The sequence below is a fragment of the Megachile rotundata genome, chromosome 4 (assembly GCF_050947335.1).
Source record: "Megachile rotundata isolate GNS110a chromosome 4, iyMegRotu1, whole genome shotgun sequence".
Taxonomy (NCBI): domain Eukaryota; kingdom Metazoa; phylum Arthropoda; class Insecta; order Hymenoptera; family Megachilidae; genus Megachile; species Megachile rotundata.
This window is the reverse complement of record NC_134986.1, coordinates 12,502,157-12,528,505: the sequence shown is the minus strand read 5'-3', so window position 1 is coordinate 12,528,505 and position 26,349 is coordinate 12,502,157. Positions and strand designations below refer to the sequence as shown.

General features: G+C 37.8%; 1 protein-coding gene across 1 annotated transcript in view; it reads left to right on the top strand.

The window, feature by feature from the left end:
* Window positions 1-941: 941 nt before the first annotated feature.
* LOC143264311 (uncharacterized) overlaps window positions 942-26,349 on the top strand; it is a 69,876-nt gene continuing 44,468 nt past the window's right edge. Inside the window, exons 1-2 of the mRNA XM_076531018.1 lie at window positions 942-1,552; window positions 19,335-19,687. Of these exons, the coding sequence (XP_076387133.1) occupies window positions 19,453-19,687 (235 nt within the window). The 5' untranslated portion in view covers window positions 942-1,552; window positions 19,335-19,452. The remainder of the gene's footprint in view (window positions 1,553-19,334; window positions 19,688-26,349) is intronic.

Genomic DNA, 26,349 nt, shown 5'->3' with positions numbered 1-26,349 from the left:
GTTCAACGCAGATTTGTCTTTTTCTTAATATTAATAATCTGTACTTCGTTTGACTTCAATTCTTAATATTTTCGTTTCACGCGCGTTGATATGTGAGCTATTGCGCCTATTTCGAGCTGCTTCGGAGCAAATAAACTTCACTGTTCTTCCTCTCTTGCTTCCACTCGATACAGCGAGGAAAGTTTGTCATTAACCTCGAGCATACCTCGCGCCATTTGTCACAGTGACATGTACTCTACTGCAGAGGGAAAGAGAAGCCGACGATGAGATAGGACCGACGGTTTAATGATGAATAAAGTACATACTGAATCCGTGTACTGAAAATTCGAGCACGCCATTGTCGACTCGAGACTTCTAAACGAGACGTGGAATTCTCGCAAATTATGCTATTAAACTATCTTTCTTTTTCCCGCGAAGTCATCGACGAACCAAAATTATCACTTCATAGTTTAAACATTTTCTGTTTATTTTAATACTGACTTTTAATATTTTATTCCATAACTGTTCGCGTATTTTTATATTTAAGATTTTCACCTTAAATTAACACTTCCAAAATTAATAAGGGTTACACATCGATTATAATATCGATCTCATGATTATTGTTTTTAATAATATTATTTTGTTTTATAAAATGACATTATTATTTTATTTTATAAAATAACACATTTTTATTAACAAATTTATTTTCGCTTCGACTTTAATTCTAATATTCTGTTGAATTTATTAAATTATTTGGTACAGTGCATAACATGCGATTCATAATAATAAAGTCGGAAGAATCGAGAAAGCTCGACGAATTAACTCTGGGAAACTATAAAAGATGTACCATCGAAAAGGATATCGTTTATCGGGAATTTTTATTTCGGAAAGGGGAAAAGAATTTAATTTGCATCAATTTGACCGGCAAGAGAAAAGATTAGCAAAAGCATGGAAATATCAATAGCCCCGCGGCCGTCAATCGGTCGACGCACGTAATACTCGGAACCGGCTCGGTTGTTTTCGTGCTTGCTCGGTTGGTCTCGACCGGCCATGCATTGCCCGCGTTGTTAGTTTGTGGCAAGCCACCATAGGGATCGTATCGTGCGTCTCGGATACGGTACGGTCAGCGGGAAAATGTGACAATTTAAACAGATTCCTTCCTCGAAAATCTGAACGTATTCGCGATCGTTTGATTGACAGAATCGGGCGTGAATCGTGATGTGTCGTACAGTGAGACATTTCGAGTTACGTCGTGTTTCAGTGTCGTCGTGTGTTCTTTGATTTGTGTCATACAGTGTTCAGTGTTTTCGTGTCGGACAAATTTTAACTCGAGAAACTCGTGTCATGTTCGAATCAAAAAAATCGAAATCAAGTTTTACTCGACGTGAAATTTGAAAACTGAGACTGGACGCGATATGGCTCGGTGTGCGTTGACCGAAGGTGAAAAGTCCTCGAGCCGAAAGTTTTTTGGCCGTTTATCTTGATCCTGCGACAGCGAAGGTGAAAAAAAAACAGCAAAAATTTGTAGCCGGAGGTATCGGAGTTCGCGACTCTTCGCAACGCTTCGTTAAAGGTAACTGTCAACCGATGCATTTTCTATCGAACGCTTCGATCACGTGATCGTCCGAGGCATATCGAAACACGAATAACAGTTTAAATTATTTGCCGCGTTTATTACTATGATAATATCTAGGATACGTTCTAGAAATCGATGATGGAGTATCATAGAACAGATTTTAACGATAAGTAGCGTTGCGTGTACAGGTTAGGTGATTAGCCGGTAAACCGTATTATTACGGTCCGAACTGTAATTAGCGTGCGTATTTGCAATTCGATGAATCGAAGTTCGTGTCCCTCTCTAGCGATCGATCGTGACGGTAATTTTAATAGATTTCAAAGTTGCGTTGGAAAAGGTGATTTAAAACGTCCGGCGAATTCGTAATTTGGGAAAGGTAAGACCTGATGAAAGCATTAAAATTTAGTCGATTGAAATATTTGAAGTGAAATTACTCTTTTTGTGAGTGGGTTTGATAAGGATTTTTATCGTCCAGGATTTTACCCAGGTGAAATTCCCTACTTTTACTGTTAATTTCACTGGTAGTGTGACTCCTTTATATGAGTGACTTTTGCAAATTTAGGAATTTAGGAGTTTAGGGAATTAGGTGTATGGGAGTTAGGGAGGTGGAAATTTTGGAGCTTGGGGAATTAGGTATTTGGGAGTTAGGGAGTTGGAAATTTCGGAGCTTGGGAAATTAGGTATTGGGGAGTTAGGGAGTTGGAAATTTGGGAGTTTAGGGAATTAGAGAGTTGGGAATTTGAGAGTTTAGGGAATTAGGGAGTTGGGAATTTGGGAGCTTGGGAAATTAGAGAATTGGCAACTTAGAAGTTTAGGGAATTAGAGAGTTGGAAATTTGGTAGTTTTGAGAATTAGAGAGTTGGAAATTTGGGAGCTTGGGAAATTAGAGAATTGGCAACTTAGGAGTTTAGGGAATTAGAGAGTTGGAAATTTGGGAGCTTGGGAAATTGGAGAGTTGGACACTTGAGAGTTTAGGGAATTTGAGAGTTCGAAATTTGAGAGCTTGGGAAATTAGAGAGCTGGGCACTTGAGAGTTTAGGGAATTAGAGAGTTGGAAATTTGGGAGTTTTAGGAATTAGAGAGTAGGAAATTTGAGAGCTTGGGAAATTAGAGAGTTGGAAATTTGGCAGTTTGGGAAATTAAATATTTGTGAGTTAGGAAGTTGGAAATTTTGGAACCAGAAAATTATAAATTTTTGAGATTCAAAAGTCAAAATTTTTTGAGTTTTGCAAACTGAAAACTTGTAGTGAAGGAACTATATTTGAAAATTGATGCATTGCTAATTAACTATATTCAACAACCAGATAACCAAAAAAAAAATCTAATACTTGAAAAACTAAAAATTGATAAAACTAAAGATCTGTAGAATTCCGCCCCAGAAATTTGGAAACGTGCTCAAATAAAATATATTATCAAATAACTACACAATCCCCGTAAGAATTTGCATATTATTTGTATGTTTTTCGCAATTAAACATTGAATTACGAATGAATTTGTCGATTCAGCTGCGTTAACGAGCAGCCGCATACATCGTTTAACTTCTTCCACATACCATTTTCGTTACACGTTCAGAACGCGTTATGAGTGTCCTGTTTTTGCTAATGAACGTTTGAACGAGCGAGAAGTAGGAAGTCTGCGTACGTTTGTAAACAAAATAACCATTCTGGACGTGCTGTTTACATCGACGACATAACTGGTTGACTTGAACGATCAAGTTTTCACTGGAACGTTTGCATACGAATAACGTTGTCATTAACTTAAAGGAGATTAATACGAGCTTGATAGAGTGGACAGGGACGGAGGGATACACTGAAAGGGTCGAATGAAATCGACATGCCTCTATCTGCCGATTAAATGGATTTCACGAGATTCTACATAATTAAATGTAGTCGGCCACGGTCCGGTGACTACACACGCGAATCTTTGCGCGCATGTTTTATTCCATCTGCATATTTGCGAATCGTTTTCGGATTTATTAGGTGTATAAATTAATTGGATGCTTTCGAGTATTGGATCTTTTCAATTATTTTAACTGTGGGAAGATGCTTTAGGTTCGGAGTGAATTTTGTTTTAAGTCGCGGAAGGTAAGGGATGTTAAGTCCTCTTGTAAATTAGGGTGTTTATGGATTCTCGGGGTAGTTGGGTTGAAACTTTTATGTAGTTCTTAAGTTCTTCTTAGAGTGGAGGTATAGTTCTTTTTAGGAGTTTAGGGATTTGGGAATTTGGAGGATTTAGGATTTTGGGGATTTGGGAATTTAGTGATTTAGGAATTTGGGGATTTGGGAATTCGGGGATTTAGGATTTTGGGGATTTGGGAATTTGATGATTTAGAGATTTGGGGTTTTTGGAATATGGGAATTTCAGAATTTGGGGATTTAGGGATTTGGGAATTTAGGGATTTGGGAATTTAGGGATTTGGGAATTTAGGGATTTGGGAATTTAGGGATTTGGGAATTTAGGGATTTGGGAATTTAGGGATTTGGGAATTTAGGGATTTGGGAATTTAGGGATTTGGGAATTTAGGGATTTGGGAATTTAGGGATTTGGGAATTTAGGGATTTGGGAATTTAGGGATTTGGGAATTTAGGGATTTGGGAATTTAGGAATTTAGGAATTTAGGAATTTAGGGATTTGGGAATTTAGGAATTTAGGAATTTAGTAATTTGGGAATTTAAGAATTTGGGGATTTAGGAATTTGGGGAATCAGGAATTTGGGGATTTCAGAATTTGAGAAATTGAGAATTTGGAGATTTAGAGATTTGGGGATTTAGGAATTTGTGGAGTTAGAGATTTGGGGATTTAGGAATTTGGGAAATTGAGAATTTGGAAGCTTAGGAATTTGTGAAATAAAAAATTTGAAAATTTGGGAAATTGAGGTATTTCAGAATTTAGGGATTTAAGAATTTGCGAATTTGAGAATTTAGAAAATTAGGAATTTTGCAATTATAGTTTTGAAAATTTGAGAGTTTTGGAATTTCAAAAATTTTGAAATTCTGATATTTGAGAGTTCAGTAATATTACAAAGTTCCACTCCATGTTTTTCATAGACTAACGAACTCTCAATAGGTTCTAGATTCACTCTAGGTCTCAGGTTCTCCCTAGATCCTCCCTAGGTCTCAATTTCCCTCTAGATTCTCCCTAAGCTCTCCAAAAGTCCTCTGCAAATTTGATTCTCCTCAATTTCCCTCTAAACAAAAAACAACCAATGAATTCTCCTCAGGTTCTAAACTCTTCATAGGCTACAAATTCTCCCTAGATCTTCCCTAGCGAACTTCTCCCTAGATTTTCCTTAAGATTTCTAAAAGTCCTCTGGAAATTTTATTCTCCTTAATTTCCCTCTAACCTAAAAACAACCAAGTATCCATGCCTTCAAAAATGGAATATACCAACAGTTCGCACAACATACAAAATTTAGTAACAAAGTGTCCCAGTTTGTCAGCACCGCGTTCGATCTACAATTTAGCGAATCGTTCGGTTCGTTAAGCGTATTACAAGCTGGCGAAAAATGCGTTGGCTCGTGATTACAAGATGGTAGTAAGGATGCCTCGGCGCGGATCGTCGCTGCTAGGAAACGAAAGTTTACGACCGTGAAAAAAAGTTTGGTTGCTAGTAATGGGTTTTCAAGGTAAGACAGATCGTAATAAGCTCCCTCGAAGCTCCGGGCGCTGGCCGTGGCTGTGTAAGATCGATGTTGCAAGAAACCCACGGGTCTTTTCGTGTTATGATTGTTAAGGTTTTATTCAGCCGTTATTGCATCGGTCGTTAGTGACTCCTCTATTTCATTCCTGGCTCGTAGTTACGATTTCGAATTCTTGTTTTCCCGATGCTCCGAGCTGCTAGCTCGTGAACGATACTCTCTTCTTGGGGAGGAAAAAAAAAACGAACGAAGAAATGAAGAGGAAAGTTGGCGAAGAGCCGTTTACTCTTCGCTCCGGAAAACCTTTGGGAGACATTAATAATTTATAAGGCTGGTCCTTTCGCATGCGGATATCGCCGCGGAAATTTTCGAAACCTTCCACTTCCTGCTTCTGCTGAACACCTCTGCTACTTCTCCACTTCTCGTTTTTACACGTTTAGTTCTATGCGAGTTCTGCTGCGTTTGATCTGCCGTGCAAAGGTTACGTCTGCGTCGCTTGGACTTGCGAGTTTTATTTTTTTTTTTTAGGACTTTTTTATTTGGTGTAGTTTTTTATTGGATTTTTCAGGACTTTGGGGACTTTATCGAAATTTAGGTTTGGAAATTTTTTGGTTGTCAAATTTTTGGACAGCAATTTACAGGCTTCTGGATTTTCAAATATACAATGTCTACATTCCTTATTTTCTCAAATTCCAAATTTCCACTTTCTCAATTTTTCAAACCCCAAATTTCTACTTTGCCAATTTCTCAAACCCCAGATTTCCACTTTGCCAATTTCTCAAACCCCAGATTTCCACTTTAACAATTTCCCAAACCCTAGATTTCCACTTTGACAATTTCTCAAACCCCAGATTTCCACTTTGCCAATTTCTCAAACCCCAGATTTCCACTTTAACAATTTCTCAAACCCTAGATTTCCACTTTGACAATTTCTCAAACCCCAGATTTCCACTTTGCCAATTTCTCAAACCCCAGATTTCCACTTTGCCAATTTCTCAAACCCAAAATTCTAATTTTGCTAATTTCTCAAATCCCAAATTTCCACTTCCCACCTTGCAAACCCCAGATTTCCACTTTTCTAATTTCTCAAACTCCAAAATCTGACTTTTCCAGCCTCTCATCTCCAAATGTCCACTTCCCAACTTTCAAATTCCAAATTTGCAAATCCCCAACATCTCAAACCCCAAATTTTTACTTCCCCAACTTCTGCAACCCCAAATACTCAATCCCCCAAATTTCCAAATTCAAAATCTCATATTCCCCAAATCTCCCACCTAAAACTTTCCCAATCTCCAAATCCCCAAATCACCAAAATTGCCAACCAATAAAAGAACCCACGCAATTCGTACAGACCACAAATAGAGCGATCAAATAAAAATCCCAAAACAATGCAGCCCACAAACGATCCCAAACGACCAATAAATATGAAATTTCCCGTCGATTTCATAAGATCCAACGTGACAATATAATCTACCATCAACGTATATAAAACAACACGGCTATTCAAATGGACTGTTTGTCCGATCAACTTCTTTGATCAAATTAACCTCGGCTCATTGGTTACGCAACGAACGTTTTACTTCAACAGGTAGAAAGTTACGTACGTATGTGTATATAACGATAACCAGCAATATCTTAACTAACCCGACGCAGTTCAACTGCTAACTCTTTCAAGTAGAACAGCACAATTACCGAACAACCGAGGCGAGCATTTGCAAAACCTTTCCCGCGTTATATACGGTTCTGCGAGCTTTCCAAACGATATATCCGGAAAAACAGTTAGACTATTGCCTTCGTAATAAGGCTCGGTCGTGTTGCTGAATCGAAACTAAACAGGAACACGAGACCACGTTCGTCGGGATCAACCGCAAGCTACTCAGCAACCGTGTAATCTGTCCTCGGATGTTCTCAAACACCTGGATCACACGGCAAATTATATTCTCGCATGAATTTCTTTAGCGGACGTTCGTTTTGTACGCTGCAGTGCGAATTTGGGGATTTTGGGGTTTTATTTGGGAAAGAGGAAATTTGGGGTTTGGAAAGCTTGAGAATTTGGACATTTGGGGGATTTCAAATTTCTGAAGTTGGAAATTTTGGGGGATTTCAAATTTCTGAATTTGGAAGTTTGGGGGATTTTAAATTTCTAAATTTGGAAATTTTGGGGGATTTCAAATTTCTGAAGTTGGAAATTTTGGGGATTTCAAAATTTTGAATTTGGAAATTTTGGGAGATTTCAAATTTCAGAATCTGGAAATTTGGAAATCCGGGAGGTTGGAAATTTGGAAATTTGGAAAGTTAGAAATTTAGAAATATGGAAGTTTGGAAATTTGGAAAGTTAGAAATATAGAAGTTTGGAAGTTTGGAAGTTTGGAAATTTGGAAATTTGGAAATTTGGAAAGTTAGAAATATAGAAGTTTGGAAGTTTGGAAGTTTGGAAATTTGGAAATTTGGAAATTTGGAAATTTAGAAATTTAGAAATTTGGAAATTTGGAAACTTGGAAACTTGGAAACTTGGAAATTTGGAAACTTGGAAACTTAGAAACTTGGAAATTTGGAAATTTAGAAATTTGTGAGCTTGAAAATGAAAAAATTTGAAGAGTTGAAAACTCAAAAATGGAAAAATCTGAGAATTTTGAAATTTCTAAATTTGAAAATTTATAAAACTATGAGAATTTCTAAATTTCTCCAGTATCTACATATATCAGTAGATAAAAAATGAATCTTTACTATAATTGATAGTAGCATACTTTTCTCTAATACATATGGATTAAAATGGAAATTCCGTCATTGAAAATACCAAAGGTTTAAAATGACACATTTTTCGAGGAATATATTGATTTTGTATGTTTCGAAAGTGCGATTTCTATCGTCTCCTTCTTGAGAAAAGTGGACTTTTTCAATCTTCCAAGTGGAAATAACGGGACGTAAATATGATAGGCTTTTCTAGTGTCAGAGAGTGAACAAATATTCTTGTGAAGAGCTTTTCAGGGAATACCGTTATCGTTTTATTATGCATTGTATCGTGGGAACAGTGAACTATAAATCGAAGGGCGATATTATATGCATACATTGTCGTAATTTTGCTTGTTTGTTTAGGTTCATTAATTTTTACAATGGTATAAACATTTTGAATCGGGTTTTATTGGGTGGCGTTTCGAGGTATAGAAATTTTACGGTTTTACAATTTTATAGTTTTACAAGTTTACAAGTTTTATAGTTTTATAATTTTATAATTTTACATTTTTATAATTTTATTATTTTACAATTTTGCAATTTTACAATTTTACAATTCTTCAGTTTTTTAATTTCTCAAATTTCCCAAGAACTATTTACTTATCCATGGTCTACTCTTCATTATCCATACCCTCAAAACATACCCCTCATTATCCATACCCTGCGACACATAATCTACCCCAGACAAAAGTCCTATATAATATACGATAAAAGTCCATAATGCAAGCCCATAATAATCATCCCTATTTAATACAAATTTCCAAAACAAGTAAATTTCATGAAAAGTGTAAATTTCACGAAGAACATTGACAAAAGTATTTTACCTCGGAAACAGCGAGAATTTCGGGACAAACGCAGAGAACGGTAGCCGTCTTTGGCAAACAAATTGCTCGATTTTGTCCAGTTTCCCTTTGACAAATCTGCCTTGTATCGTTGATTTAAGGAAGCATTCTGTCGAGCTCGCCAGAAGGCGGCTTCCCTCTCAGCTGATTCGATCTTGTTTCTGGTTTCTTCTTCTCGGTGCTCGTTTTTCATCGTCCTCTCCGTTTCTTCTTCCTCGCGTAGCGCCGCATAACACCGCTGCTGTTACTCGCGCCTTCTCTCCTCGGGCCATAGTTCGCATAACCGACTTACACACCGAACAAACGCGCGGAGAACGTTTCTGGCGAATTTAAATTAGCATTAATTGCCATCGTCGAGGAGCAATTAGGTAACGCGGCTCAGATTTGCTTCCGTGTTTCTTCTGGCTGAACCAGACCTTTTTCTGCCTTTAAAACCGCTGGCGAAATTTTCGCGATAGAATTTCGTCGTTTCACTTTTATTGCTTTGTTTGCTGAGCTTTCGTTGGTAAACGAAACGTTGGTGTTTTCTCGTTTCATTTATTTGATGTTTAAAATTATTTAAAGAGATATTATACACTGTGATGAAGTTGGGAATTTTTATTTTTTGACATGGATTTATTTATCGATATAGAATTTTGGTACTACTACGCGTGGAATATCCACACATTGGATTATTACGCGTTGGTTAACTACGCGTGGAATATCCACGCATTGGATTATTACGCGTTGGATTACTACGCGTTGGTTAACTATGCGTTAGATTACTACGCGTTAGATTCCTACGCTTAGAATTACCACGCGTTGCATTACTAAGCATTGGATTAATACGCGTTGAATATCCACGCGCTGGATTACTACGCGTTGAATATCCATGCGCTGGATTACCACGCATTAGATTTCTACGCTTAGAATTACCACGCGTTACATTACTATGCGTTGGACTAATGCGCGTTGAATATCCACGCGCTGGATTACTACGCGATAGATATCCACACGTTGGATTACTACGCGTTAGATTACCACGCATTAGATTCCTACGCTTAGAATTACCACGCGTTGCATTATTACGCGTTGAATTACTACGCGTTAAATATGCACGCGCTAGATTACTACGCGTTGGATATCCACACGCTGTATTACTACGTGTTGTATTACCACGCGTTGGATTACTACGCGTAGGATTACCACACGTTGCATTACCACGCGTTGCATTACTACGCGTTGGATTACCACGCGTTGGATAACTACGCGTTATCCGAAGCTGCCGCTCTCGCGTCTGCGCATGCGTAATCCTCGCGCTCTGATTGGTCCGTGTTTTTCCTTAATAATTCAAAAACGGAGCTGCAAACCCCATTTTTGCAGAGGGAAAAATTCAGAATCACGTTAGCTACTATTTCAAGGATCTACACTACATATGGGACACCCTGTATAAACCAAAGCCATAATTTTAGCATATAATTTATAACCCACATTCGCACTTAAAGATGTGAGTAAAAAGGAGCTATGAATTAAATTTAACTCATAAGATAAACTGAAATATTAAACCGCTGCATTTTGCATCATAAAATGTCTGATTCGATAACATGACAGTAATTTAAAACAGAACTTGTGGAATATTCTTTGATGAAAATGAATATAATTGTTTGATTAAAATGTCTGGCTCGTTGAATCATAATACACCTAATAAACAATGCAAAACAGTATATTTAATTCAATCGATCAGCTTGATTGCAAGGATGTCGATGAAATTTCTTTGAAGCTTCAAATATGAGTGCTCTTTTATGGTTGCTTTATGTCGTCAAATCGTATTGATTTTATACGTTTCAAAATACGTTATTGCACGGTGTAACTGGAAGCACATTATATCGATAATATTAATCATGGTTTTATGTATTCATTTGCATCGATTTATACCCTCAAGCTGATATGCTAGTACCGTGGTTTTATGTCATAAAATTGTGTTGAATATGTGATTTGAAATGAAGATCTTAATAGAGTTGTTAGGAACGAGGGAATATTTAACGAGCTAATTTTCTTGCTTGAAACAATTAACTACCAAAGTCATTTAATATTAAGATTAGGGATGAAATATCTTTATCTTCTTCAAACTCGAAACCTTTTACTTATAATATTACCGCACTCGTAATATACTTCAGACATAACAAATAAAAATTATATTCGTACCACAATTGATTTTAAAGTTGAACAACAATCATAATTTATCTAATCAAGAATCCCCTAATTCAAAACACACTGAACAGTTCAATTTTCCTTTTTCCTTATTCTAAATTTTCCTTATTCTCAACGTTGCAGTAATAATTTATTAAAACCGACTGACGCAACTGCCAAATAAATCATAAGTCACAGAATTAACCTGACACGAAGCTACATTTGTCCTCAGCGCACGTTACACTTTCTACGTTTCGAAACCCGTCATTTAATACGTAACAACCTAATATTTAATCTCAACCGGTGCAGAACAGTTGAAATATCGCTAACGAACTTAATCGAACCAATCGAAACGTTCAATCTCCATTTCCTCATGCGAACAGCTGGTCCATGAAATTCAGTCGAAGATATGAATGATCGATAACCAGCTAAGTAGTCGAAGCACCGTAATCGTAATTACTCATGATCTCAGTCCAAACGTTATCCTAAGCGTACTATCAACACGATCGACCGGTAACCATATGGAAGTGGAGAAATCAACCAATAACATTCTCCGGATGCGTTTTGCTCTCCCGCGTCTTCTTATCGCTGTGGTACACTCAACTTAGGCTCACTTTCGATGGGGACAAAAACTTGACAATTTTTAAATTATCAAGTGTTTATATGTTCAAATGGGATTTTATTTGCTCTTATTTTCAATTTTAATGTGTTTTCAATTTGCAAGTTTGTAAGTTAGTAAATATTCAGATTTCTGAGGTTTATGAATCCAACTCTCATATTTCTAGATTCCAGAATACTAAATATTTAACTACCAAGTTTGTGGATTTCAGAATTTTATATAACTATCTCCTAAATGTGTAGATTCCAAATCCATAGGTCCATAAGTTCATTTGTTTAGAAATTTTTAGGTCCACAAGTTTATTCGTTTACAAATCCTTAGGTCCACAAGTTCATTTGTCCACAAGTTCTTAGGTCCACAAGTTCACTTGTCCACAAATCTTTAGATCTACAAGTTTCAATGTCCACAAATTCTTAGATCGACAGATTCAATTGTCCACAAATCCCTAGATCCACAAGTTTATTTATCGACAAATCCTTAGGTCCACAAGTTCATTTGTCCACAAATCCTTAGGTCCGCAAGTTCACTTGTCCACAAATCTTTGGGTCTACAAGTTCCGATATCCACAAATTCTTAGATCGACAGGTTCATTTGTCCACAAATCCCTAGATCCACAAGTTAGCTTGTCCACAAATCCTTAGGTCCATAAGTTCACTTATCCACAAATTCTTAGATCAACAACTTCCCACGTCCACAAATTCTTACAATTAAATCCACAAGTACCACAAATCCTTAAATCCACAGGTTCCTACGTCCCAAAGTTCCTACACATCGAAATCCACTTATTCTCATACTCCACATCAAAGCTCAAAGTCTCCACATTGCCTCCTGAAATTCCTACGCCAGCCAAACTCTCACCGCTCTCCCATACATTGCGCACCCAAATATCTCAGAAACCGAAAAGAAAGTTTCCCCGTTCTAGGTAAAGTAGATTTGCCGTCGACTGTACGGTGGCTAAGGATATCCCAGGGCGCGTAATACTGAATTTGAATGGTGGTTACCGAGCGTTGCAGCCGGCGTCGCCGCCGCTCGTAAATCTGCCATCGGCGCAAAAAATCGGCGGAATGTGATGTTCCGCGGGTCGAGCACTTCCAGGGTCGTTATCAGGACGAGTGCACCTGGTATCCTTGTTTCTGCCGCGGATTCCCAGGAGGCCTTCATCCGATGTTTACGAGGGATCGCGGTTGTCGTAAGTAGGCACTTCGACCTCCCTCCTCGCTCTCTTCTTCGGCTCCGTCTGGCTCTCGCCATAAGTAGGCAGTAGGTAAGGTTCTCATGGTAGCCGGAACAGATCCTCTCGAGATCCTTTCCAGAGGCTTAAGGTCGGCCACGTACACGCTTCCGTTTGCTCTGGTCTCTCAAATGTCAAAGTTCATTCATGCAGCGCCGGTGATGACCGCGCTCACCAGGGCGCGGTACACGCTCGGGCAAGTGGCATGCATTCGCGGACAATTGTAGGTAGCTTTCTGATCGTGGGTTGACTTTCTTACGGTCGGTAATTCGCTTTCAACGTTTCTGAAATGGGAGATTTTTATGCTGTTCGATGGACTGGTTCTCCATTTTTCGGTTTAGCGAGGTGGAAGTTGGGGAACTAGGGTCCACATTTATGGACATTAGTTTCTGTATTTTGGTAAGTTGGAGGTGGGGAATTTGACAGTTCTGTGGTTCCAAGTTTGTGGATTTATTAATTTCTGAATTTAGGAAGTTGCAAGATGTGGAGTTTGATATTACTGTATTTCTAATTTTATAGATCTGTCACTTTCTAATGTAGCAACTTACAAGATGAGAAAATTCATATTACTGTATTTCCAAGTTTATAGATTTGTTAATTTCTGAATTTACTAAGTTGCTAAATAGGAACTTGATATTACTGTACCTCCAGGTTTATAGATTTGTTAATCATCCTCAGTAAATTGAACATGGGCAATTGAACATTCCTCCACTTCTTTATAGATTTGTTAATTTCTGAATTTAATAAATTACAAGACCATACTTCTAAATTTCCAAGGTCTCGAGTTACTATACTCCTAACTTCACACACGTGTACGATCGGATCGTATGATATCCAGACACAGCGGATAATCGATCTGGACCAGATCTAAACTATGTTCTATTCCCCAGTATAGCTTTCTTCCTCTTTCGAACGGTCTGATTTTGCGAAAGGATTTTGTACTCGTCGAGTCTTTACCGTGGCAGCTCGCAGTAGGTGGTCCATTACACCTTGCGTAGCACCTGCTGCGCGATCCGTCGATCGCGATGATCGTACAGATCCGAGCGAAAAGCAGAGGCGGTATCCAGATCTTCTCAAGATACGCAGGCTCGCGCGTAATAAGTGATTTATGAATATTACCCTCTGGTTCTTGGATTTTCTCAATTTTTTATCAACTTTAAGCATGTATAGAACATCCGCTCACATACGTGAAACGCGCGTTAAAAACAAGTTCTCATCAAGTTTTATTTAACCAAAATCCTATAAAAATTTTTATAGAATTGCGTAACAAATTTCACTTGTAATTCGTTAACGAGAAGAGAATTTATAAGCTTGTGGGAATTATTTATATGTAATACTTTCGAACGACGTTGCTTGAAGTCGAATAAAATTGAGAAATTCTTCAGAATAATTCTTTTGATTATCTCTTTAAAATATTTCGGGTCAGTACACCTGAATTTTGCACTTTCGTTTGATATTTTTATTCCTTTGAAACGCCTAAATTGTTTTAAAAATTGTAAAAATGTAACAGGTTATATTAACGCGTTTTAAATGTCATAAAGTGAAAGCGAAACCTACGTGAACAGTGCAGTTAAATATCAGAAAAATGATGTCAGAGGGTTTTTCAGATTTCGATCAGATTCTAATCGATAATTAGGTGGTTCGAAATGTTGCAGGGTGATGTCTACTCAAGCATCGAAATCACCGTATGTTTACTAATGTATCTTATTAAAATCTGTAATTGTACTTATATAATCAAATATAATTAGTTGGAATCTATAATTATAGTAATGTATAATTATATAGATTATAATCGATAATTATACTAGATAGTGTACATACACATGAACACCTTGATAAACAATTTTTTATATAATTATAATATAATGCTAAATATAATTTACTTTAAAATGTAGATTGTATATAAAATATGCTTTGAACGTGAATACTTTAAGATTTTAGTCAGTAAGTGATTTAATTTATCATTTATAACAAAACGAAATAGTGATGGCTTTGAGCGAATCTGAGCAAAGCAACCGAAATCCATTTCATCGATTTAAACTCTAATTAATCGTGGGCATGATTAACGCCCGGCGTGTCCGATAATTCGAAGGTAAATTATCCGTCGGAGTGAATTTCGTGGCGAGACAATTGCCGTTGAATAAAATTAGAGGTAAACGCGATGTTCCCGCGCTAAATACGAAATTACGTGTCCGTTCGGTATCGGTCGAAATTTCGGTGTGAAACAGCCGTGCGTGCTGGCGGACAATCTTTTTTCCCCATAGGATCGTTGATCGTTCTTTTTTGATGGTGGCCGTCGGCTGGAAAAGGCCAGGAAAGAGAGGGGAACGAGGGCAACGAATTCTACTCCGTAGTCACGAAACGATTACAGGTTCGCTCGCCAACATCGAACTTCGATGCGAACGACCTCCGGCCAACCGTGCTTTTCCTTTTCCTCCGCCTTTTTTCTTTTTCTTCCTGCTTTTTTCTTTTACTCCGTCGACCACGCACACGTTCCTTCGACATTCGTGAAACCAGTTCACGTGTCGTGATCTCTCCGCTGATCTCCGGGAAGCGCGATCTCGATCTTTGCACGCGTTCCCGCACACGAGTCTAATTGTTTTGGCTGATCGATGAGCTAATGATCAGCCGAGGTGATAACATCTCGGGATCGAGCTTAATCTTCCGTTGTTGATAGCCGGGGCTCTTAACACGCATTTTATTCTTTTATGTTTGTACGAAAGCTTTGTGCAATTTTTAACCCTGAAAGGTCACCATTCAGCAAATTTTTTATATGAACAGATTTTAAAGCTGACATGTGGCAACTGCAAAAATGCCTTCAATTGCAAAAGGTTGATAGAGTTACAATTTTAATTTTGAACATAAATTTGATAATTTTTTAACAAACCTAGAAACAGTTGTGCTAACTGAAGTAGCTGAACTGATAACATAATAAGATAATTGCAGCAGATTTTAATTATACAATGCACTTAGGGAAGTAGCTGCTCAAATTCAACATCCATAACGTAGGTAACATTCACAATAATTTGAAATCAAAGTATAGGATACACACATGAAAATATGTATCATATGACTGTTGATGTATGTATCCTATACTTGAATCCTATACAAGAAATATTATTTGTAACTATAAGAATGAACATTCTGTCATCACACTACTATCATGGAGTTTCACAATCACATCGAAACTGAATTTAACCTTCATATCTAACCTACAGTAATTTTCCAACTCCACGTTTCAAACTACATTTCATCTTTATTTCTTCAAAAAAGTGTACCAAATATTTTACATAGCTAAATTAGAAATTGCAGAGTAGATAGTAATTAGAAAGTGCAGAGTAAATAATTGAAGAATGAAATATCGAATCGGAATAAAATTTGGAATGAGACAATATTGGCTTGGCAATAAATGATAATAGATTTTCATCGAGCGAAGGATGTTCGGTATGCAAGGTTCCTCGTGCGCCGTTATCCTTTTTCAATGAAACTGGTTTTTTCGTGTATATGCATCCGCAACAGCAGGCCCGGGTGGTACAGGAAGCGATGCCTGTAAATACGTGTAAATAATTTATCGACATAAGAGCACACCGCTCCGCGATATATCTCGTTCACTGGCACCGCGTAATTAATGTCTTGTTGCAAGTTCACGTTGCGTTAACTTCCAAGGGAAGAGTGAATCTTTGTGTTAAGACAGTAAACGTACGACCACATGCAGTTTGTTTTAAAGGACCTTGACGTTCTAGAATTATGCGTGCTTTAACCCTTTACCATCCTATCTAGTTGAGACTCTATTTCGTTCCTTCGTGTGCGAAACTCGCTCTCCAGATTAATCCGCTAATCGAATTACTTCTCTATTAGATTGCGATCGAGGACGATTAAAAGTGGATTCTGTTATAATTACGGTGATAGCTAATGCGGTTCATTCTGTATGTCGGAAGTGATGTTAACGATATTAGTACATAAGTATTGAACATAAAATGGGACTGCAAATTCCACATTTATAATTTTACAGGTCTATATATTTGTGAATGCGTGAATTCTTAAATATAAAATCTTCATGTTCTCAAAGTTGGAAATATTCAAATGATATTATATATTGTTAAGTTCCAAAATAGCTAAGTCTTCGTCATCAAATACTTACATTCCCAAATTCCAAGATATCTAAATCTCTATATCCCTGAATTTTTACTTCCCCAAATTCCCACATTCCCGGATCCCCACATCCCCGAATTTCCACATCCCCAAATTCCCACATCCCCAAATTCCTATATCCCCAAATTCCCACATCCCCAAATTCCCACATTCTCAAATTGTCACATCCCCGAATTCCCATATCCCCCAATTCCCACATCCCCAAATTCCCACATCCCCGAATTTCCACATCCCCAAATTCCCACATCCCCAAAATCTCATATCCCCAAATTCCCACATCCCCAAATTCCTACATCCCCAAATTCCCAGATCCCCAAATTCCCACATCCCCAAATTCCCATATCCCCGAATTCCCACATCCCCAAATTCCCATATCCCCGAATTCCCACATCCCCAAATTTCCACATCCCCAAATTCCCATATCCCCGAATTCCCACATCCCCAAATTCCCACATCCCCAAATTCCTATATCTCCAAATTCCCACATCCCCAAATTCCCACATCCCCAAATTCCCACATCCCCAAATCCGTAAATCCCTAAATCCCCAAATCCGTAAATCCCTAAATCCCCAAATCTCCAAATCCCTACCTCCCTAATTCCTCTAATTCAAAAACCTCCACCTACACAATTTCAGACCATCAATCTCCTGAAATCTCCATAGCAAGTAGAACAAGAAGTCAATTACCTCAGAACAAAAGCAAGAAGATCTAAAACGCGTTCGATAAAAACAGCATGCAATAGTTCCATATATCGCTCTGCAATGCGTCAGAAAGATGAAGAACCAAGTAAAGCTCCAACGATGTCACGCTACGCGTTTAATAATCACAGCAATTACCTCGCCGTAAATTAGGATCTGAAAGTTGCTTGGATTAGAAAACGCTAGTAGTATTTTTGTAACGTGTCCGGTGAAAGACACTTGTATTCCAGCCACTTTCGTCGAAGACATTTTGTTACAAGCATTTTCTAATATTTCGAGTTCTTTGCTTAATCGGGGATATTGTTCTGGTTAGGCTGTTGGTTTAATAATCGTTCACGTTCATAAAGTTTCAGATTAACTTTTACAACGTGGAAAACGCTGAGTTTCGAAAGCATTTCGGAATGCGTTTGTTTATACTTCGATACTTGTTTCAACAAATTATGAACCGAATATTCATACTTTGTTATAACTTTCTTATATTTTATTTAGGATGTTTCATACTTGTAATCAGTGTAACTTTCTTGTGTTTGATTAAGATGTTTCATACTTGTAATCAATATAACTTTGTTGTATTTGATTAAGATGTTTCATGCTTGTAATCAAGGACTTCGGTGTCTTTAATTTCGTTCGTTATCCCTTTTTTATACTCCCTTTCATCAATTTTAATTTCCCAGAAAAAGCTTTCGGTTTGTCCAGCGGACAAGAGTTCTTAGGTGGTGATGTTGGATAGGTCATAACTCTCGTTGACATGTCGCGCGAGGGATGGACAGGGAACAAGCAATTAATTACAAGCTCGCTTAATTAAAGAGGGTCTTCGCGTTTCAGACACGAGACAGCTCCACTTTCAAAGGCTTGTGCCATCGCGAGTATGCTTCGTTTCTTGTGCGTCGTGAACTTCACCAATCTTCCCCATACTTTTCTAATAACTCCACTAACTTGATTATTGATACATTCCTTATCAATTGGGCTCGTTAGAAATGAAATCACATATGTAGTTTAATCGAACAAGCCTGAAGAATGGAAGTTACGTGCTAATATTATTTGTAAGGATAGTTGATGTTGATGTACTTATGATGTCATAAGATATGTATGAGGGATGTGTTACACATGAGAACATTATATGAAGAATATGTTATATGTAGGAACATTATATGCAGAATGTGTTACATGTAGGAATATTATATGTACAATATGTTACATATGAGAACCTCATATAAAGAATGTGTTATATGTAGGAACATTATATGCAGATATGAAGTGAATTGTAGATATTTCTCCACGTTAATTTAAATTCAGGTCTTACCGTTTCACCAGTTTTCTACAAAACTATGCATTCGCGTTTTTCACCAAATTTGAATATCGCAAAAGATGAAGAGAACGCGTGTTTCACTGAAGTCTCGTTAGGCCGACTCGTTAATTCGTAATCATCACCGATTATAATCCACATATTAATAATCGCGTGATCGTGAAATCGAACGTTCTATCGATAGCCTATCGAGCCGCGGTCACAGGCTGCTGCGTTATTGGGCCAGTAATTGCACCTAGCAGACGATCCGCGAAAGTAATTAAAACGAGTGTGGCTATTCTGTGCCGCTAACTATGCCATGAAAATAACACGTTGTCTCGATATGCCTCGGTTCACTTTTGACGCGGTTGAACCGCGTGTCTCACGAGACCGTGTGTCCAATGTGTTTTCAGTGTCCGCATCGTGAGCAGCTCCGAAACGACGCTGTGTTCGCGATGAGATCAACCGATCGGTGAACTCGCAGTGCGTGTATTTCTTAGTTTTCTTATCGATCCTGTTAAAGTATCGAAAATGGCGCTGACACCGTCACGATGCCGCGGTGGCGGCGGTGAAAATCTGTCGGAAGATATCACGAACGAGGACGAGGTGGCAAACGCCGGTAATTTCGAGCCTTTGAGCGACTCCTGCGGCGAAAGCGACATGGAGGGACTCGATCTCTCTCTGTTCGAGCCTCAGGTTGACACCGCTTCCTGGTGCGACTCCCGGATTCACGCCGGCACTCTTCATATCCTGGTACATTACTGCGGTAAGCTCTCACATTTTTCACCGGGACTTGTTTCTACGAAATGGTTTCGAATCGACATTCAACGGCATGTCTTTTGTCTGGAGCTTTGTTTTTTAACAGTCGAGAGATGAATTGGGGGCTGAGTTGGGATGTACGGGGGGATGTGTAGAATTTTGGGGATGGGATTTGGGGATGTAGAGATTTGGAGTGCAGGGATTTGGGGATTTAGGGATTTCGGGGTGTAGAGATTTGGGGATGTAGGGATTTGGGGGTGTAGAGACTTGGGGATATAGGGATTTGGGGGTGTAGAGATTTGGGAATATAGGGATTTGGGAGTGTAGAAATTTGGGGATCTAGGGATTTGGGGGTGTAGAGATTTGGGGATCTAGAGGTTTGGGGATTTAGGGATTTGGGAGTGTAGAGATTTGGGGGTATAGAAATTTGGGGATTTAGGGATTTGGGAGTGTAGAGATTTGGGGAACTAGGGATTTGGGGGTGTAGAAATTGGGGGATCTAGGGATTTGGGGGTGTAGAGACTTGGGGATCTAGGGATTTAGGGATATAGGGATTTGGGGATGTAGGGATTTGGGTATGTAGGGATTTGGGGATGTAGGAATTTGGGGATGTAGGGATTTGGGGATGTAGGGATTTGGGGATGTATGGATTTGGGGATGTATGGATTTGGGTGACTAGAATTTAGGGGATGTAAGGATGCTGATATCTAGGATTTCTGGAATATAGAAATTGGGGTGTCTAGAAATTTACAAATGTAGAGATTTAAGTGCTTGGAATTTGGGGATGTAGAAATTTGGGGATATAGGGATTTAGGGATGTAGAAATTTAGATTTTTAGAAATTCGAGCATGTATGCATTTGGGTGCCTTGGAATTTAGGGACGAAATTTGAAAAATTGAAAATATAAAAAATTTGAGAAACAGAATTTCAAAATTTGAGAATTGATATTATTCCAAATTTAAGAAATTAGAAATATAGAAGTAATCTATAAATCTATAAATGTAGAATTTTAGTAATTCCAAAGTTCATTATTCTGCAGATTTAGCAGTTTGAAAATTCTCTAATTTAAAAAATAGAAGATTTGAGTTTGAAAATTTTGTTCTGTCATATCTTGACTCCATATTGAATGATCAGTAAGATAACAATCAATAAAGTTCAATAGTCAATTTTACTAAATTTTTAGTTTCTAAACGTCTATTATATTAAATGCGAAGAAGTTTGAAACCACCCCTTTGCTCCATCGTGCTCTACTACTCCCACTATTTTTTACTTTGCAAATTAATTTCATTTACACTACGACTAAAGCAAATGAAAGTACACTATTTCATAACAGAAAGTTTCATTTCCGGGATATGAAAATTGAAATCAACTTGCGAGATGTTCTTTATAAATCTCACAGCTTTGATGTAGAACGCCAGGCAACACGCCTCAATTGCACAACACGGAATGCAAAAATGATGAAAAGTAAAAAAAAGATTGCGATAGAAATTCGTGCCAAAAGGATTCGGAAGTTACCATTTTATAATATGAAACTTCATTTTCGAGATATAAAAATTGAATGTTCGACTTTCGAGATGTTCTGTTTGCTACGCGGCTTTGATCTGGGTAACGTGTTTCGACTTTACTGAAGTATGATGAAAATAGAATTTATGATACTTTTGAAATTCAAATATAAATTTCCACTTGAAAGTAATTTACTTGTCGTAACGCTTTCTGCGTACTAAAATGAAATTTTTCAGCGAAGAAAAAAAATGCCGTGCAACGATCAAATTCCTTTGACGCGTGTAAAATCAATATTCGCCGGGGAAAAAATTCTACTTATCAAATACTCTCAACACGCTAAAATCAATTTTCTCTTAAAAGAAAATTCTTTCACGAGTCTCATCTGCATATCAAATGCTTTCGACGCGGGAAAATTGATTTTCCTACGAAGAATTTCGTCCTGACGAATGCAACTAACGCGTGAAAATCAATTTTACACGAAAATGGCGACATATTTCTGCAATCTTCTGAAATATTATGTAGCGTTTACTCTGAAGCTTGGTTGGCTAAAAATTTGGAAATTTAGTAATTACTTTATTCGAAATTGAAAAAATTATGGGATTTAGAAATCTAATGTGAAGATGGAGAAAGTACACAATTCAGAAATTCTTAAGTTTGAGAATCAAGAAATGATCCATCAGTAATCTGTCAATCCATCTCTTCACCCCTTAACATTACAACTATGACTTTTTCCACGAAACCGCACAAAAGAATAGTATCTCTGACAATACTTAAAGGCATAGTTCGGCGCCAAGGGCAAAAGTTGGCCATCTTCGCGGAGCTCACCTGTGAAGTTCATCTGCACTTGCGCCATTATCCTTGGACCCCGGGCCAATCGCCATTAACATACAATGCTGACCGATACGCTCGCACACGAATATCCTCGGCCGTGATTTACCGGCGCGAATTAATCTCTCGCGTTAAATGAAAAGCCAAAGAGTCGGTGCTTGCGTGCACCGTTGACGCACTCGTGCGTGGGTGCGGTAAGAGGGTGAGATGGGTCCGCGGCTGCGAACGCATCCAGAAGATGGGATACGAGAGATACGGCAGAGACTGGGATATTTTTTTTCGGGGTTATGTAATGAAGGTATCGGGGATGCGTGAGGGAGATTGGACCGCGGGGAAAGCCTGATACTGCTGCTGGCTGTGAAAAATTATTCGCGTCAGCTCGAAACGTTCTGGATGCCAGACTGCGAAATTGCGAGCAGCAAATTGTGAATGCTCGTGTAAATATACGCGGTGAGTCACCCGATCGCTTTAAATTACTTGTAAACTTCAGACATTTTTCTTTTGCCACGAGCGATTTATGAGAATATTTTATAAATTCTTGATTATGGAAACTTGTAGCGTGGTTATTATGTATACATGATATACATTATATGTAACATAGTAGGATAGGAGTAATATGATTATACGTGATAAGAGTCGTCCTTTTGTACTTTGAATATCCGCTGCAATTTTTTGCAATATTTTGACGAGTCTCGTGACGGATCTAAGCAGTGATTTTATTCGAATTTTTAATATGCTTCAATTTGGAGCTGAAGTGCAATTGTAATTTGCATAGTTGATTTTATAAAGCAAATTGACATAACATTTCAACTTTCTTTGTTTTAAAATTGTAGCTGTGATTGTTCTGACTGACGCACCTCGTGACGCATCTTAGCAATCATCAATTTTATTCGAACTTTTAATACGCTTCAGTTTGGAGTTCAAGTCCAATTATAATTTGCATAGTTGATTTTATAATGCCAAATTGATATAACATTTCAAGTTTCTTTGTTTTAAAATTGTAGCTGTGATTCTTCTGACTGACGCACCTCGTGACGCACCTTAGCAATCATCAATTTTATTCGAACTTTTAATACGCTTCAGTTTGGAGTTCAAGTCCAATTATAATTTGCATAGTTGATTTTATAATGCCAAATTGACATAACATTTCAAGTTTCTTTGTTTTAAAATTGTAGCTGTGATTGTTCTGACTGACGCATCTCGTGACGCACCTTAGCAATCATGAATTTTTTTCGAACTTTTAATACGCTTCAGTTTGGAGTTCAAGTCTAATTACAATTTGCATAGTTGATTTTATAATACCAAAGTGACAAAACATTTTACATTTCTTTGTTTTAAAATTGTAGCTGTAATTGATTCTGACTGACGCACCTCATGACGCACACTGCAGTTCCAATATGACAAACTAGCCTCGTATTTTCACCACAGTTGAATTTTTGGTTAACTTCTAATATTAATCTGCATAATGAAGTATTACTAATAAGATACCTAACATTTCAACTTTCTTAGTATGTTTCAAAATTGTAGTTGTGATTGATTCTGACTGACGCACCTCGTGACGCACACTGCAGTTCCAAAATAACAAACTAGCTTTGTATTTTCACCATAGTTAAATTTTTGGTCAATTTCTAATAGTAATCTGCATGATCAAGGATTGCTAACAAAATACCTAACATTTTAACTTTCTTCAGGTGTCTCAACCTTTTAGAAAAAATTAACTACCTATGAATGACACAATTGTCCACAAACTTGTAACTGTAGGTTAAATATCTTAAACACGAAGTTCAAAATGAACCACAAACATCGTCAATTATTAATTCAATCTTCATATGATTCATATTACTATTTAAATTATCTTCATATTTGTAAAACTGAAAGAGAAGGTTATTTGTATAAACATAGAAACGTTAAAAAATTGAAGTTACGTAGGAAACGCCTATCAGCGAGATTAAATCATCTCGCATCTGCAAAAATGTGAATCAGGTCAATGTTCCGGTATGACAAGATAATTTGCTGCTATTCTATCGCTGTACCGATAGATGCTATTTGACCAGTGGCGAGAAACGGATGCGCGCTTACACGCATCAAACGAAGAAGAAAAGCTGATCGATTCACAGCGAGGACCAATTAAATCGTGATTCAGCGCGAATGTACGCCGGCAGATATAATCTTCATCCGTTGCAATAAATCGATGTGGGTAAACGAGTCGGGTCCTTTCTATCCTGTCCTCCTTTTTCGTACCCGTTTGCTGGCCCGAGGATTCCCCTTTACAAGCTTCTACAATCTCGTTCATGCATGAACGGATAATCGAGGAAGGAAAAATGAAGATAAGTTTAATTCCTGTAATACGGAAAAGGAGTATTTGATTCATCTAACAATATTAAACGAAACAAACGTTTTTCTAATGATTGTAATACTCGACAATTTTAACGGGGGTTGAAAATTATTGTTCATTCGGTATTCATTGGCTGAATAATTATACGCAATTTTCTCAGGGAGATTGAACAAGCGGAATATTGAATGAAGCGTATTTTTAATTAGGTAATCGATCACGCACGTCGTCGATTTTCTCAATCGTTAACTATAAAATCGTTTTTAAATTGCTCTCTCTTTCTCCATGCAACCTTTTTCCCTAGGCAACGTAATTTCATCGAATTAAGTGAAATCCTGCAACCTTTTTCTCTTCGAAAATCACGCCGCTATTCACGGTGGAAAATAAAAATGGAGGAGCAAGTGTCGAGCAATTCGACGGATGAAAGAGAAAGAAACGAAATCGAACTGTACGATCGAACTCTATTAGCCGGCCTTGTATCGCGACGTTTGCGAACTTCGTTTGTGACGTGACATAAAGCGTCCCTCGTTAATAAGTCCAGTTTTCCATCCAACGAAGAGGGTCGACGTCGAGCTCAGTCGTGCGGGTAATTAAAAACGTCAGTGCGATAATTATTGCCGCGTTTCTCTGTCTGATCGTGATTCGTCTTCGCGGAAGAGTATACTCCATTGGCCGAAATATATTTGGCGAAACCTTGAACTTTCGCGATTCTTCGTAGCTCTGGGTGAATTCATACGGCTCATTTTGTCGTGGAACTTTGGACGAATCTTTTAAGGGAATTCTATTATGGGACGGTGATGTGGAGCTTTATTATTTTAATTGCAATTTGGGGATTTTAGAGTTTTGGGAATTTAGGGATTTGGGTGTCAAGGAATTTGCAGATGTGGGAATTTGGGGGTCTAGAAATGTGGGGATGTGGAAATTGGGGGTCCAATTTGGAGATATAGGGATATAGGTGTTTAGGAATTTGGGAATTTATGGATTTGGGTGTCAAGGAATTTGGAGATGTGAAAATTTGGGGATTTTGGGATTAGCTGTCTAACAATTTGGGGGTGTAGGGATTTGCAGAAGTAGAAATTTGGGGAAGTAGGGATTTGGAGAATTTTGAATTTAGGAGTTAGGGAATTTGGGGAATTCGGAATTTGGGAGCTTGAGAATTTGGAAGCAAGGGAATTTGGGGAATTTGGAATTTGGTGATTTTGGAATTTGAGAGCTTGAGAATTTGGAAGGTAGGGAATTTGGGGAATTTGGAATTTGGGAGCTTGAGAATTTGGAAGCTAAGGAATTTGGGGAATTTGGAATTTGGGAGCTTGGGAGTTTGGGGAATTTGGAATTTGGGAACTTGAAAATTTGGAAGCTAAGGAATTTGGGGAATTTGGAATTTGGGAGCTTGAGAATTTGGAAACAAGGGAATTTGGGGAATTTGGAATTTGGGAGCTTGAGAATTTGGAAACAAGGGAATTTGGGGAATTTGGAATTTGGTGATTTTGGAATTTGGGAGCTTGAGAATTTGGAAGGTGGGAGTTTGGGGAATTTGGAATTTGGGAGCTTGAGAATTTGGAAGCTAGGGAATTTGGGGAATTTGGAATTTGGGAGCTTGGGAATTTGGGGGATTTAGAATTTGGGAGCTTGGGAGTTTGGGGAATTTGGAATTTGAGAGCTTGAGAATTTGGAAGCTAGGGAATTTGGGGAATTTGAAATTCGGAAGCTTGGAAATTTGAAGATATAAAAATTTGAGAATTAGTGAATTTGGGGTCTTGGGAATTTGGCTGTTTAGGGATTATGATGTCTAAGAATCTGGAGACGTAGGGATTTGGTGATGTAGAAATTTGGGGATGTAGGGAGCGTCTAGGAATTGAGGTATATGGAAATTTGGAAATTCAGATATTCTGAAATGATGTTAGAAATTTGAAAGATCAGAAATTTGAGAGTATTGAAATTTAAGGGTTGCATTATTCTAAATTTTCAAATTTTTATATATTATTTAGTCATTGAGAAATTAATGA